Source organism: Phyllobates terribilis, unplaced genomic scaffold, assembly GCF_046119375.1.
Source record: "Phyllobates terribilis strain yellow unplaced genomic scaffold, ASM4611937v1 Scaffold_9__5_contigs__length_417890890, whole genome shotgun sequence".
Lineage (NCBI taxonomy): Eukaryota > Metazoa > Chordata > Amphibia > Anura > Dendrobatidae > Phyllobates > Phyllobates terribilis.
The window spans coordinates 27195439-27208526 of NW_027362769.1; the positions used below are offsets into that span (position 1 = coordinate 27195439).

A 13088-nucleotide genomic window follows, 5' to 3' on the forward strand; every position below is an offset into this window, starting at 1 on the left:
AGATCCTGCTATTATGGAATCTTTAAAGATTAAAAATAATGGTCTGTCTATCACGGGGATGTAATTCCTGCAGTACTCGGGGGTGTATGCAATCCGGGGATTTGTCTCCTTTTGTGATGTTGAGGCGACGTCATACTTCCTGCTGGGTTAAGCAGGTGATATTTAGTGGAGAATTTCTAGTATCCCTGATCCTGCCATCTGTCATGGGATTTTCTTGTATAAATACTGAAGATAGAAAAGGTGTTTAGCAGATTGGCCTTTCCCTCATACTCCTCCACCATTTCAACCAGACTATTTTTGAGGGGGACAACACTATAATTTTTGAGTTTCTTACTGTTTATATAGTTGAAGAATGTTTTTGGATTTTTTTTTATTTTCTTTTGCAAAGAGTCTCTCTGTCTCAATCTTTGTTGCCTTGATTTGATTTTTACACAATTTTTTTCTAAAATTATTTAATGCCTTGTCACTACCCTCTTACTTTAATTCTCTAAATACTTTTTGTCATTTATTGCGCCCCTTAGAGCTCTATAGCCATAGTGGTTTCCTCCTATATCTGACTTGTTTATTCCCAGAGGGTATATACAGTAGTGTTCAAAGTAATAGCAGTGTGTTGAAAAAAATGAGAGAGGCTATGTGCCCACGATGCAGAAATGAAGCAGAAAATTTCTGCAGCATTTCTGCAACTCCCTGGCAGAAAAAAAACGCATGCAGATTGTGCATGCGTTTTTCCTGCAGAATACATGCGGATCCACATGCGGGTTCACATGCGTTTCCGCATGCAGATTGACAAGCACTTTCCAGGCGATAGCATCACTTGGAAAGTGCTTGACAACTAGGTCACACTGTATAAATCCATGCAAACAGCATGGATATACAGTGTGAACCGTAAAAATTAAAACAAATAAAGCTATACTCACCCCCGAGGCCCCGGTGTGTGCAGCAGCGCTCGTTCCTGTCTGGTTCCCGGCTGCTGGCATATCGCGAGACAGAGCGGTGAAGGGCCTGCGGTCACATGACTGTGACGTCACCGAAGGTCCTTCAGCGCTGCTGGCATTCAGAGAGAAGACGCCGGACAGGTGAGTATAAACTTTATTTGTTATTTTATTATTTTTTTACAGGTACAATGGTACCCAGGTCTGGATGAGAGTCTTCTCTCCTCCAGAACTGGGTACCATCCACACATAGAGACGCATAGAAGCCGCTTGTAAAAATGTACAGTCGCGGTTTCTCAATGCAAGTTAATGGCGGGAGTTCCGCTGCACTTCCGCAAAATTAAATGACATGCTGCGGATTTTTGTATGCAGCATAAACGCTGCGGAAAAATCCGCAGCATGTGCATAGAACATGCGGAATCCCCTTGGGGACCATGGGGTGCGGATTACCTAGCGTTTCACAAGCATTTCCGCTGCGGAAATTCCGCAGCATAAACGCTTGAAAAACGCTACGTGGGCACACAGCCTTAAGCACAAAATATTTATACTAGTTTTTATTTCCATGCATTGGGAACATTGCACACTGTTTTCTAATTCAAAACATGAAGAGAAATGTATATAATTTTTAACTACTTTACAGAAAATAACAAAAACTGAACATTGGGCTGTTCTAAAAAATAGCAGTGTCTGCATTTGTCTTTACAAACTCACAATATGTCCTCTTTTTTTTGAGTATTTAGCATTCCTGTGAATCTCTAACCTAATATTTAGTTGTATACCCACAGTTTTTTAGAACTGTTTAACATCTGTGTTGCATAGAGTCAACCAACTTCTGGCACCTGTCAACTGTCATTCCAGCCCAGGGAGCTTTGACTACATCCCACACTTTTTTTGGCATTTGTTGGCTTTATCTCAGAAATGGCATTTTTGATGTCACCCACAAGTGTTCTATCAGATTAAGGTCCGGGGATTGGGCTGGCCACTCCATAGCATCAATTTTGTTGGACTGGAACCAAGATTTTGCTCATTTACTGGTGTGTTTAGGGTCGTTGTCTTGTTGAAACACCCATTTCTAGGGCATATCCTCTTCAGCGTAAGGCAACATGACCACTTCAAGTATTTTAATATATGCAAACTGGTCCATGATCCCTGGTATGTGGTAAATAGGTCCAGCACCGTAATAAGAGAAACATACCCATATCATGATGCTTGCACCACCATGCTTCACTAACTTCAGAGTGTACTGTGGCTTGAATGCACAGTTTGGGGGTCATCTGACGAACTATCTGTGGCCCTTGTACCCTACCCAAAAAGAAAAATTTCACTTTCATCAGTCCACAAAATGTTTCTCCATTTCTCTATAGGCCAGTTGATGTGTTCTTTTGCAAATTGTATCCGCTTCAGTACATGTCTTTATTTCTTTTCTTAACAGTGGGACTTAAGGCCCCGTCACACATAACGAGATCGCTAGCGAGATCGTTATTGCGTCACGTTTTTTGGATCGCTGGGGAGATGTCAAACATGCAGAACTTCCCAACGATCTCGGCCGCCCCAGCGATCTAACCAACGATCTGGCGGTCGTTGGGACGCTTTCACACAGCAGCTATTTCAATGATCCCTACCTTTATAGGGACTGTGCTGTGTCAGAAAGGCGTGCATAAAATTACTTTTCCGCGCCCCCCTCATCTCCAATTGGTGGACGCTACTGCGTTCTGATTGGGTGGCCCTGGTTTAACACTGCGTCTCTGGTCAGATGGGATCTCCACTGCGTCTCCATTAAAAATGTAAAGTCATTTGAGGCCCCAAACAATACCCACCTCGCTAAAGATGCCTGATTTCTTCAAAGTGGAGTCACAGCCGGAGAACGCTGGTGGGATCTAAAAAAACAAGGACGCAGTAGCGACCACCAATCGGGGACGAGGAGCGCAGAAAAGTCCAATTTATGCACGCCTATGTGTCTCAGTTCTGAATCGCTAACGAGGTTGTTGATAAGGTGTCAAATACAGCAATGCACACTGCCCAGCGGGAGCACAACGACCCAGGAATGGTCCAGGAAGCTTTGTAACGATCAGCGATCTCACAGCAGGGGCCTGATCGTTGCTACCTGTCAGACATAGCGATCTCGCTAGCGATCTCGTTATGTGTGACGGGGCCTTTAGTGAGGACTTCTTGCTAAAAGATTAGCTTCACACAGGCGTCTTCTGTCACAGTACTCACAGGTAACTTGAGACTGTCTTTGATCATCCTGGAGCTTATCATTGGCTGAGTTTTTGCTATTCTGGCTATTCTTCAATTTATTTGAATGGCAGTCTTCAGTTTTCTTTCATGTCTCTCTGGTTTTGCTTTCCATTTTAAATCATTGGAGATCATTTTAGCTGAACAGCCTGTCATTCTCTGCACTTCTTTATAAGTTTTACCCTCTCCAATCAACTTTTTAATCAGAGTACGCTGTTCTTCTGAGCAATTTCTCGAATGACCCATATTTCTCAAGCTTTCAAGGAGAAATGCACGTACAACATGTGCTGGCTTCACCCTTAAATAAGGGCCACCTGATTCACACCTGTTTCTTCACAGAATGATTGACCTCACTAAATGAACTCCACGCTGCTATTATTTTGAACACCCCACCCCCCCCGTACAATTAATTATTCAAATACACAGACTCAAAAACATGCAGATCATGAATGCGGAGTCTGGTGGTTTTCTTAGAATCTACTGCACCAACTGGTAAATTGTTTGACATGTGGTAACATAATTTATACAAAAAACAGTGATTAATCTGGTTAGTCATATTGGACTGCTATTATTTTGAACACTACTGTATTGTGCACAGGAGCTATTCAGGATACTTATAAAAGTGTCCCATTTCCTTTGCATACTTTTATTTCTCAGGACATTGTCTCAGCCTTCCTGAAGTTTAGGATTTTTGTGAAAACTTATTATGTTGCAGTCACTATTAGCCAACTGACCCCTATTTGATATTTTGTCAGATATATTAGTTAAATTTAGGTTTAGAAGTGGCTCCCCACTACACAATCTTTTGTCCCACATTAGTGGTGAGAGGTAATTAATCCTTTGTAATATATACCTATCTTAAAAGCAGAGAAATGAATGATTTGAAAATACCTATAATGGACTTTAATATAAACAGTCCTATGAACAGTGTTCCTCTTTAAATCGACACATTTTCATTCTGAATGGTAAACCATCTCTTTTAAAGAGTAACCGTTGTTTTAATTTTTATTTCATAAATCAATAGTCCAAATGAAAGTAAGACATTTTAATATATTTTATCAGAGAAATCAGCTGCTTTCTCTGCTAGAACTGACTATTCATTCTCAAAATTCTCAATTTATGGGTAAAGTCTGTATTCAGTAAAGACAGATTGTTACATTACTGAGATAGGAGATGACAGTTAGTGCTGATAAGATTCTATGTAGCGAGGAGGAGGAGCTAGAGGCAGAGCTCCCCCCCTCCGGTCTTCCTAGAATCTCATCAGCACTGTCATCTCCTCTCAGTAATGTAACAATCTGTCTTCACCGAATCATGCAGATTTCTCTGATAAAATATATTACAGAGTTGCTTACTTTCATGTGTACTGTTGATTTAGGAAATAAAAATTAAAATGACACTTACTGTTTTTTTTTTTAATTGCAAGAACCCCATGTTTTAAAGACCTCCTGTAGCATTTAATTGACCCTTTGTTGCATTGGTGCGACAAAATGCTGGACAGAATAACATGTTGGTGGCAACAATTGCACTTAGCACTGAAGAAATAGGGAAAAACAGCCATATCAAGTGGTCAAAAATACTTAAAATCATATTTCCAACAATTCGCCAGCAGTTACAATTCAATCAGTAGTTTTCCTTGGTCATGTATTTTTTTCCAATGTAATTCTAAACAGTGTAGCCATAAATGTTCAGAAAAGAAAAACAGTCGATGAGAGCCATATCGATGCAACTATTCTTTTCATTAAATGTGTGTATAAGTGTATGTAGTGTAGTGTGTGTGTGAATATATTCACCTACTGCCGCTCTTCAGACTGCTCTGCTCACTCTATGCATGAGCCGGAAGTTTCATTTACAATGTAAACCTATGGAGCTCCATAAGCCTCCAGTGTAAAGCCGCAGAGCGGTGACATCACTGAGAAGCGGAGCAGAACGGCACTGGATCCTGGTAGGTGACTATATTAACACACTCACACCACACTGCATACACATATAATGAAAAATATATATATATATTCATTGGAGTTCTTCTTTAAGAATGTGTTGCAATATTTGCTCATTTATACTTTCAGGCTGTGTGCCCACGTAGCGTTTTTCAAGCATTTTTGATGCGGAATTTCCGCAGCGGAAACGCTTGTAAAACGCTTGGTAACCCGCACCCCATGGTCCCCAATGGGATTCCGCAAGTTCTATGCACATGCTGCGGATTTTTCCGCAGCGTTTATGCTGCGTTCAAAAATCCGCAGCATGTCAATTAATTTTGCGTTTCCGCAAGCAGAATTGCCTTTGTCCAATGCATAAAAAACGCAAGGCAATTCCGCATGTGGAAAACGCGTGATAAACGCGCGAAAAATGCGCGATAAACGCATGCGGAATTCCGCATGCGTTTTTCCGGGAGAGGACTTGCAGAAATGAAGCAGAAATTTTCTGCTTCATAAATGCAACGTGGGCACATAGCCTCAGTATGTTTTTTTTAATGAGTATTACTGTATGCAATAGCATAGAACACTTGGACTGAGCGCAGTTATTTGCTATTACAATGACTCACTGTGTTATCTAACATCTATTTTCATAGTTATCTGCCAAACCTACTTTAAGTCAATTTCGTATAACAAATTAGGTGTATTTCCCTACAGGGAAGGTGTTGTGTGACTATCAGTGTCTGGGCGTGAACATAACCAGGTATTGTCAAGCGAGAAAAACATGCAGGAGTTTGTTTGCATGATGCATTGCAGGTAAAAGCATGCCAGGCTTATCAGGGGCGCAGCGGACAGACGTCCTGCCTCTATTTAATATCAGGGTGGGGCACATTTTTCAAGTTAAACTAGATCCTACTAAACCAGAGGAGTAGAAACCATCCATTAATAAAGATTTGGAGGCCAACAGAAGCTTTCAATGTTTGTGCCAGATGGAAATGACCTTGTTCGGCATTTGTATACAATTTACATAGACATCTCTTACATTAGCCATGTGCTGCTGAAGCTCCATGTTATCTGCTCATCTCCTAATTACTGTGTTATACTGACAAAGGGATGTACACAGAAATCGTGGCATTGGGCATCAGGAGGTGGCAGAACTGTAACCCAACTGCATAATGCACAGGGAATGACTGGACCATGGGGATATTAAAGGACAACCTCATAAAAGGGGTTATATATAAAGAGATTGTCCCCTACTTGGACGCCTTCTCAATCCCTTCTACTTGTCTCCTATGTCGGCACTGGCTCTCCCGGGGATCACGTGGCATTAGGTCATGTGATCCCTGCAGCCAATCAGCGCTGGCTTCACTCTCCCCTCCTTTGGACAAATCACATACATCCAGTGGAAGCGAATGCTGCTGCTGCTCTCTCTTCCTCCAGATGTGGCTTGTCCATAGGAGAGTGAAGCCAATGCTGATTGGTCACAAAGATCACGTGACCTAATGCCACATGATCCCCGGGAGAGCCAGTACCAACAGCGCCGGCATTGTAGGCGAGTAGAAGTGTTATTTTACAAGGGGACAACCCCTTTAATGCTGTATTAAAGCAGGGTTGGGGAACGTCAGATCAGCAGGCAGTTTACGATGACGCTTTCTCCGGCCCCCGGGCAGATTCTTGGGGACCGCAGTGGTTGGCCGACAGCTGTGTTTTGATGGCCACCGTCTCATTAATTTCTTCCTGTTCTGAGCGCACGTAGTGTTCACTACTGAATGCTGAGGTGCATTCAATAAAAGATTACGTCCGGATACCAGTGCTAAAGTCCTGACGTACTTTGTGATCGGAGTTACAGCACAAGTTGTAAGGCCCCTGAAGCATGGTATAAAGATCCAAATGGCCCTTGGCAGAAAGAAGTAAAAAAAAAAAAAAAAAAAATATTCCCCAGCCCTGCATTAACAATGGTCAGCATGCATCAGACAGGTACATTTGACTCTGAAACACTACAGCATTTCAGAGGAAAAACACTCTGAAGGCCGACAGAGACCAAGCTGCATGGGAGACTAGGTTAGACAGCAGGGCGACTCACAGGTCTCTCCGTGTATGGATGTATAGGGAGAGACCTGCCAGTCACTAGCAGTGAGAAGCCACTGTCCAACTAGTCTCCCGTGCAGCTCGATTCCCAGATCAGTCAGCATGTCTCAGCTGTCAGGTTCCCTTTAAAGGGGTTGTATGGGATGCATCTTGATTTTAATTATAGGCTTGAAGCAGATAATTACTACAGCTGTTCCTCACCCTCTGGAAGTCCAGCAATGCCTCTCCGCATCTATGGGTCTTTGTTTACAGGCTGCAGCACTTACATCACAATATCAGCGCATATGACCGCTGTAGCCAATCACTGGACACTGACAGATAGCATGTATATCAGCAAAGCTCCTGAGGCCAGTGACTGGATGCAGAGGTCATGTGGTGCGGTAGTGCCAGAATTCTGATGGAATTGCTTTGATGAATTGGTGCTTCAATATTTAACCCCTTTCTGACGTGAGCCGTAATAATACGTCCCTGTGGTCTGGGCTTTATCGACCAGGTACGTATTATTACGTCTCAGCGAACACGCCCGCACAGAGGCTGTGCGGGCGCGACCACTGCCCGCTGTCAGCTACGCTGCCTGCACCTCTCCTAGCACTTTAACCCCATAAATGCTGCGATCGCAGCATTTAGCGAGCGAGCGAGCAGAGGGACAAAAGCCCCTCTGCTCTTGGATCGGAGACCCCGTGACATCAGGGGTTAATAAACTTCTTGAATGTGGTGTTTTAAGCACCTTGTGGGGGGTGGGGAGGCAGTTTTTAGAATGGTGTCACTTTTGGGTATTTTCTGTCATAAAGACCCCTAAAAGTCACTTCAAATGTGATGTGGTCCCTAAAAAAATGGTTTTGGAAATTTTGTTGGAAAAATGAGAAATCGCTTGTCAACTTTTAACCCTTATAGCTCCATAACAAAAAAAAATTTTGGTTCCAAAATTGTGCTGATGTAAAGTAGACATGTGGGAAATGTTACTTATTAACTATTTTGTGTGACATATCTCTCTGATTTAAGGGCATGAAAATTCAAAGTTTGAAAATTGCGATATTTAAATTTTCGCCAAATTTCCATTTTTTCACCAATAAACACTAGGTTATATGAAATAAATTTTACCACTATCATGAAGTACAATATGTCAAGAAAACAAATCTCAGAATCAGGGGGATCCGTTGAAGCGTTCCAGAGTAATTACCTCATATAGTGACAGTGGTCAGAATTGTAAAAATTGGCCTGGTCATTAACGTGCACACCTTCCTCGAGGGGTAAAAGGGTTAATTAATATTACATATCACACTCCAAAGACATGTGGATAGAGGTTTTAGACTGTGAGCTCCAATGGGATAGTGATGAGGTCTGTAAAGTCTGTGGAATTTGATGGTGCTATAAAAATATATATAAAAAATTCACAAACAAACATTGTTGTTTAATTAAAATAGAGTTTATTAGCTTTTCTTTTGAATATAAACACAAGGAAGCAAAACCACCTGAAAATGTATTATTAGTTTCAGAATAAACCACTTTGCTGTTGGCTTTCCCTGGGATGCACCAGGAGCAAGAGACTATGAACATGCTGGCCCTTGGTTATACATCATTGCCGGATTGAGATTCCACCCTTAGGCTATATTCACACGTAGCGTTTTTGCTGCAGAAAGGATACTGCATTTTACAGTACCAGCAAAAGCTATGAGACTTCAGAAATCTCATGCACACGCTTGATTTTTTTTCCTGACTGCACTGCAGCATGCCAATTATTGCAGCATGCCAATTTCAGCATTTTCTCACCAATAAAAAGCAACGAGAAAGTGAGAAAAAACAAACGCAGCAAACAGGTTTTGCTGTGTTTTTGGTGACAAACTTTATTAAACATGTACTGTAGAAAAATCAAACGTGTAATCCGTAGGAAAAAAAAGCCTTCTGCAAATAGCTGTTTTATATGCAACACTACCAAAAAGGAAGGTTTTAGCTGCAGAAATAAAAACTACAAAAATGCTGCATGTGAATATATCCTTATAATTACTCACGTCAGCTCCCACCTTCTATGGAAGCTATCCAAAACTTTTCTGAAGAAAACTATAAAAAAATAACTTGGATTTTTAATGGTATAGTCTGTTGTGCCATACTTAATACAATCTTAATTAAACAGTCCTGTTTCACGTTTGAGGACTGTAGAGTAACGGGTCAGAAAGGAGACGCAATAATTGGATATGAGATCAGTGGGCCGCACCTTATACAAGGCCAGGCACACCTCTGCTCACGCTGCAGTGCGACATATCTATGGCTCACATCTTCCTAACATTTTTAGTTGAACACTTCTGGTTAAAGAAAACCGTCATTTCCTTAAGCAAACACTACATTAGAGCGACAATACCGTAACTATTATCCAAGAGGCCAATAATTCACCCAACGAGAGATTCCTCCAAGTGGGTCTAGCTACTGTTGGAAAGTCCTGGATATCTAAATATTTGGTATCTATCAAAGCCAGATTAGAGGAATTCTGCTGCATCACACCACCATGTTAACCTGGCCACGGAGCAATGCTTTCTAGCGTTCATCACGTACATTCACATTACAGGTTGAAAATTCCAACCTCATTAAAGGTCACCTCCAAGAAATACCCAACTACCTGCAGATATAGTGGTAATCTACAAGAAATCAGAGTTTTAATCATGCCTGGCAGGTTTAGTGGAGCAGCTGGGAGGCATAGTAATCACAGCTCACCATCCAGTGAGCGCACTGTAATCACTCCCCGGCACCCTGCTTGGCCGCCTGCTCTGCAGCGCATGTGAGGCATACGCTGTCAATGTGTCGGGGAGTGATTACAGTGCGCTCACTGGATGGTGACTGTTACAGCTCCCTGATCTGCCTGATGACTGGGAGAATGTTCTCCAGGTAGTCGCTGTTCCGGTAAGCCTGCCACACTGGATTTAAACTATTTACTGGTATATTATATATCTGCAAGTAAAAGACGAGTTTTGGAGGCGACAGGTTCCCTTTAAAGAGGATTGGCAAAACTGTCATCATGTGTCAGCTACAATATAATGTTAGACACGAATTGTACTATACTTCACGTGTCCATCCACCATACTCAGGTTGGCATGGCATAGGGGTGCTGTTTAAATTGCAAAATGGTTTGTGATCCCCCAAGGTAATAAGGTCCAACTGTTTCAGAGTAAAACTTTTATTGAACAGTTAAATGGCCATATAAATAGGACCGTTTTTGGACAACATTGCTCAGACTGGCCGCGGCTCTCCCGACCAGAGCGTTACAGCTGCATAGAAATATATGAAGTTGTTACATTTGTGTCTGAAGAGCCGCCAGCCAGTCCATGCATTGTGGTCCAATTAATATGGCCATCTGAGTCCCAAGATGGAGCAATTCTCCAAATTTACATACAGTAAAAACCAAGACTAGTCATTTTGGCAAACTCCATTAGTATTGCAGACGGTGCAGTGTAAAATCCCACCACTTAACACTTGTGCTAGGAAGGAAGCCTTCCCATAATTAACACAATTGTATTATTCTCAGCTGTAGTTTGGAAATATAACGTGTACAATAGTCAGTAACAGAAATTACATGTATGGGGGACGGCAGCAGACAATACCGCTTTCTAATCTTCCAACCATTGTAAATAGCCAGTTCATGCACAGCTATGGTGTGCTCAGTCTTTCCTTGAACTGCATGGCATGCATGTCATTTAGAAGCAAATAATTAAAAGACTTTCTTTGGGCAACCTCTTTAACCACCCCCAAAATTAAAGAATTTACTTAAGTGTCATCATAGTGGACAAAAGAGTGACGGGGAGGTAACCGTAAGGAATGCTTGTTACATGGGTACAATATTCCGGTGATAGACCGCCCAGTCCTATGGTTGACACGTCATGTGTAACATTAAGCATTCAGGCCTGTACAGATATGTGGCAGAAAAGCCAAATGTGGCAACGAGGGTACTGTCAGGAACTCGAAGGTTAAATATACTAAAAGGTTTATGGTTTTAGCATTTTCATAGAATTATTTTTTTTCCTCTAAACCACGGAAGACACAAAAGCCCCTTATACAACTAATTGTGTCAGTAAGGGCATTAGTGCTTTGCCAGTTACAGTCAGATCACAATATTAAAGTTGTTTAATATTTAAGAAAAACAAATGGAGCAGATTAAAAAAAAAAACCCCGAAAGGTTTCATTTTTGCAATCATTAAGAGGCAGCACAGGCAATTGCACCATCTGTATAAAGCCTCTGGCTGTGATCTTTGGATAGATTTTAAGCAGAAATTGTAACATTATTCAATTTTGGGGTGGAGGGGGTGATGATTTGATGTGTAACCAACATGCACCTTGTTTTTAAAATGTGTGCAATATTTTGGACACCAAAACTATGCGTTCACAGCAGGGATTTACTGTGAAAGGGCCTTGTAATGTGCATTATGTGCACCATATCCACTTATGCCTGTGTCCTAGGTTTATTAATTTGGTTTATGTCACATATTGCCATCACGCTTTCCAAAAAAAGGAAAAAAAAAATAAATCAGCGAAATGTCCCTTTTATAAAAGTGCCCCTATATGTATTTTAGAATTGAGAAGTACAATATAAAAAGTCTTGGTGCAGACTAGACTTTCGACAAGGTCCATAAGCATACCGGTTAAAGAGGACCAGATTTCATCACTATAGGAATGGTTTAACACAATGTAAGAAACTGAAACCTTCTGTAGGATTTTTCTTGAAATTGTAGGACTTGTAGAAAAACAACATATAGGGTTGCAGCCAACGCAATTACCACAACATACTGCCGCATGGAAACATACAGCAAAAATTACAGATTGGAGGACATAAGACAAGCAGTGGAGATCTCCTGTCATCTGTAAGTTTTAGGTCCAAGAGAAGCTAGATGGTAATCCACAGAAGAAAAGTTCATTAGTAGCAGAAAATAAATGGAATACTTTTTACATCACTGTAAGAGGACCATGTGGCGTAAAAGTATAAAAACCCCAAATTTATTAAATCTTGCAGTTCCTTAAAATGGTTAATTTCCAGAGGAGCACCAAGTATTACAGCAGTACGGCCAGATCCCGTTTCACTGGAAAATGCACACTCTTCTTTGGACAGTCCCCAGCCTAACCATACCATTGGGTAGTTTTTTTGCGCCGGTAGGCAAAAAACTAAGGAAACATTGACTGACCTAGTAAGAAGGTTTTGGACCCACTTTGCTTGAGCCTCATCATTGCTCTGGTGCGGCGTAGTGTGGTTAGGAAAGAACTGCGTAAACACTTAACAGCAGTAATGGCAGCAAACAAAAAAAAATGGGTAAAGGGACAAAGGCAATAATGTAGTAGCTATAATCACATGATTAGTGTTTTATGTTCTAAAATGTCAAACTATATAGTGTTAAAAAGTCCAAGTTCACAGCTATAGGCCTACATAGTAAGCATACAAATGTAGGTGCTAGGGGGATAGCAGAGAGGAGGACTTCACTTCTGATTCACCACGGTATTCTGTGTAAACCGACTGTGCTGCTGTCCGATCCAGCCTCGTCTCTGATTTCATGATGTATGCCCCTTAGTCGTGAAGAAGGGCTTACGGCATCCCTGGATTCACAATCCCATTGCCCCCCACAGCCCTCATTGCTGGAAGACACTGCTGGCTTGAAATAGTGTGAGAGTGTGGGAAGCTTGTAGTGCCTGGGGATCCGTGTTGCACACTGATCACTTTGAAGCTGCTCCGGTAGTCTGGCCTCAGGAGATGATGGCATTAGAGCGCCGAATGCCCACTAGGTTATCAGCACTGATGGACCGTCGCATAGCAGCTTTAGAAAGGTCCTTGTACTTATCTTCACAGAGCCTGGAAATTGCCTGGGAAAAATAAAGACACATATATATTAGATGCATCAATATAAGCATAGACAGGCCAGAAAATAGACCATCTGCAAAGCAGAAAAAT

General features: G+C 41.7%; 1 protein-coding gene across 1 annotated transcript in view; it reads right to left on the reverse strand.

Annotated features, from left to right (window-relative positions):
- Positions 1–9063: 9063 nt before the first annotated feature.
- Positions 9064–13088, reverse strand: part of CCNYL1 (cyclin Y like 1) — an 86331-nt gene continuing 82306 nt past the window's right edge. The window contains exon 10 of the mRNA XM_073646344.1: positions 9064–13000. Coding sequence (XP_073502445.1) covers positions 12884–13000 — 117 coding nt within the window. The 3' untranslated portion in view covers positions 9064–12883. The remainder of the gene's footprint in view (positions 13001–13088) is intronic.